The sequence below is a fragment of the Cucurbita maxima genome, unplaced genomic scaffold (assembly GCF_002738345.1).
Source record: "Cucurbita maxima cultivar Rimu unplaced genomic scaffold, Cmax_1.0 Cma_Scf00015, whole genome shotgun sequence".
NCBI lineage: Eukaryota > Viridiplantae > Streptophyta > Magnoliopsida > Cucurbitales > Cucurbitaceae > Cucurbita > Cucurbita maxima.
In genome coordinates, this window is record NW_019272031.1 from 4,819,905 (window position 1) to 4,822,646 (window position 2,742).

Here is a 2,742-nt window from a genome sequence, read left to right on the forward strand (position 1 = left end):
TACCTCTTGTCTAAATTTTCCGCCACGTGGGCATTTCCAGTCAAACCGATGGAACGATGGGTGTACAGTTCGTAATAAATGACCCACACTTTCCACAAAATGAGCTGGATGCACGTCTACTGTCGGCCTCGTTAATTTTTATTCCTTTTTTACTCTTGTAAAAGTAAATAATTAAATTACTAAATTTCACCTCATGAACTATTTTTAAATTACCAATTTACAAAAATAAGTATATAACTTTCGTTATAATAATTTAATAAATTTCGTATAAAGAATTTTTAGAAATTATTTATTTACAAAAAATAAGTATATAACTTTCGTTATAATAATTTAATAATTTCTAAAATATAAGATCAGAAAAGAGTCCAACTTTGGAAATTTCTACCATTTGACATAATTTTTTAGACTTTAATAATGAGTATAAAGTTTTTAGTGCCATTGACCCATCATATTGACATAATTTTTTAAGTAAATTTGAGTTCTTCTAACTTCAGTTCTCCCCTCGACCATTGCTAAGGTCGACCATTGGCCCATTATTATCAAAATGTGAAAAGTTTATTAACATAATTTTTTAAGAATAAGTATTAAAATGTTTTAAAACAGGTTGGCCCATTATTATTATCAAAATGTGAAAAGTTTATTGACATAAAATTTTAGTAATTTTTAATATATGAGTATAAATTTTAAAATGTTTACCGTAAGTAAATAAGGAGAGTCCAACCTAACAGCTTCAAAGCGCGATCTAAAGATGGTTATTTGGAGTTTTCCAATTACAGTGACAGTATCTGAAATTACGCGTCTTAATTTTAAGTATTCAATTTATTATATTAAATTATCACATATATTCAAGTATCATTTAATTTTATCAAATTGGAGATTAAAAAGTTTTAAAAACAGATCAAATGTATTCAAATAAATTTGTTGACACGTGTATATTCATATTCCCAATTTACCCTTCTTTGTGACACAAGTTGGGCCTCTGGAAATGTCGGGAGTTGAACTTGAGCCTGGATGTGGGTGTTCGCCCGTTCATCTGACATGGTTGTGGGCTTGTTTGATTCATGAGATTGGTTTGGGCCTGGGCTGCAGGCCCATGACAGTTTTTGTGACCCAACTCTGGGATGAATGGTTGCATAAATAAAACTATAAAAAATGGGATTGACAAAAAAATATATATTTATATCCAATAAATCCACAAAAAAAAATAATAATAATAATAATAATAATAAATACTTAAAATATATCTAATAACGTATTCCACACGTAAATTAAAATTTCAAAATTTTATTTTAAAAATTATAGATTCAAATTTAGTGACGCTTATTTTATTTTATTATCAATGTCTTACATGGTCGTATTCTTGACTTCTAAATTCTATCTATATCTTATTTTTAATGGATCTCTATATTTATGTGAATATTGGAGATAAAAAAAATACAGCTTTTTATAATACAACGATCACTAACAAATATCTATTTTTTTTCTTACGTCCCTTTGATAAGTAACTTTGTTTAAGAGACACGGAAATTAGGTATGTGGTTTAAATGTATTATTTAAGGTATAAGCTTATGGAACTTAAGAGAAAACGTTTGGCTTTGAGCTTGATGTTAACTTAATTATGAAAATTATTTTTAATTTATAAGATCCTAAAATTAAATAAATTTAATTAAAAAAAAAAAAAAAAACATGTCCACGCGGTAATTTTAAAAGAAAAAACATAAAATAAAACATCGGTTCGGATAAACCGGGTTGAACATGAGATTTAATCACATATAAGCATCTGTAAGGTAAGCCCATTGCCAGCTTCGTCTCCACCTCGCGAAGCTTTCCTGCTGCTCGAACCCTAGAGTTTCTTCTTCGCAACTTACGGCGTCATTTCCATGGGTATGGACATCAATCTCCTGAACTTGTACTGCTCGTACTTATTTTTTTTCCTGATTCTGATTGTAAAATCCATTTATGGAGTCAAACTATGGAATATGCCTTCTTGATGAATTTGTTGATAAAATGATTTTGTGTTAGATCATTATGTAACTTGTGAGATTTATAGATTATAACTTTGCATTTCTGAATTCGATAGATATCGAGGAGGATATTCGTGCATTAGAACTTGATTCACCAGGTACAGTAAATTCTACAGACTATTGTTCTCCATCATTTTAAATTATTCCTATACATGACTTTCCGTGATTTGCTGGTTACCTGATTTTGAATTCTCTCTCTGACTGTGCCTTGGTTTGAGCTCTACCGAAGATGTTAATGGTGTTCCTAAACCAGATGAAAAGATGGAAGATATTGTGAAATCCGACAATGTTGAAGAAGGTTGGTCAATTTACTGAAGTCATTATACTTTATCTTTGGCTCTGCCTTGTTCTATAATTTACCGAAGATAGTAACAGAGTTCCTAATCCAGATGCAAAGACAGAAGATATTGAGAAGTCCGATAAAATGGAAGAAGGTCGGTCCATTTACTTGTCGTTGTAATGTTTTTAACGTGCGTTTTAAATATCATTATTGTTTGGCATTAAATTAAAAAATAATTTTTAGTTTCCAGTTATGGAGGAGTGATGTACGAGGTGATGTTGCCAATATTGAATCTAAAAATTACGAATAGAAAGTAAATATTTAATTATTATTTAAATGTGCTATGTTTTTCTTTGTCCAACGGAAATGTGACTGAATCATATACATGTTTTTTTTTTTTTTTTTTTTTTTTTTTTTTTTTTTTTTTTTTTTTTTTTT

General features: G+C 29.2%; 1 protein-coding gene across 4 annotated transcripts in view; it reads left to right on the forward strand.

Moving 5' to 3' along the window:
* The first annotated feature begins 1,741 nt into the window (after positions 1-1,741).
* Positions 1,742-2,742, forward strand: part of LOC111490046 (eukaryotic peptide chain release factor GTP-binding subunit-like) — a 9,436-nt gene continuing 8,435 nt past the window's right edge. For 3 of the 4 annotated variants that reach the window (XM_023138491.1, XM_023138489.1, XM_023138490.1), the window contains exons 1-4: positions 1,742-1,884; positions 2,081-2,122; positions 2,254-2,322; positions 2,414-2,458. In XM_023138491.1, the coding sequence (XP_022994259.1) occupies positions 1,881-1,884; positions 2,081-2,122; positions 2,254-2,322; positions 2,414-2,458 (160 nt within the window). In that variant the 5' untranslated portion in view covers positions 1,742-1,880. The remainder of the gene's footprint in view (positions 1,885-2,080; positions 2,123-2,253; positions 2,323-2,413; positions 2,459-2,742) is intronic. The other variant, XM_023138492.1, reaches the window with a different exon arrangement.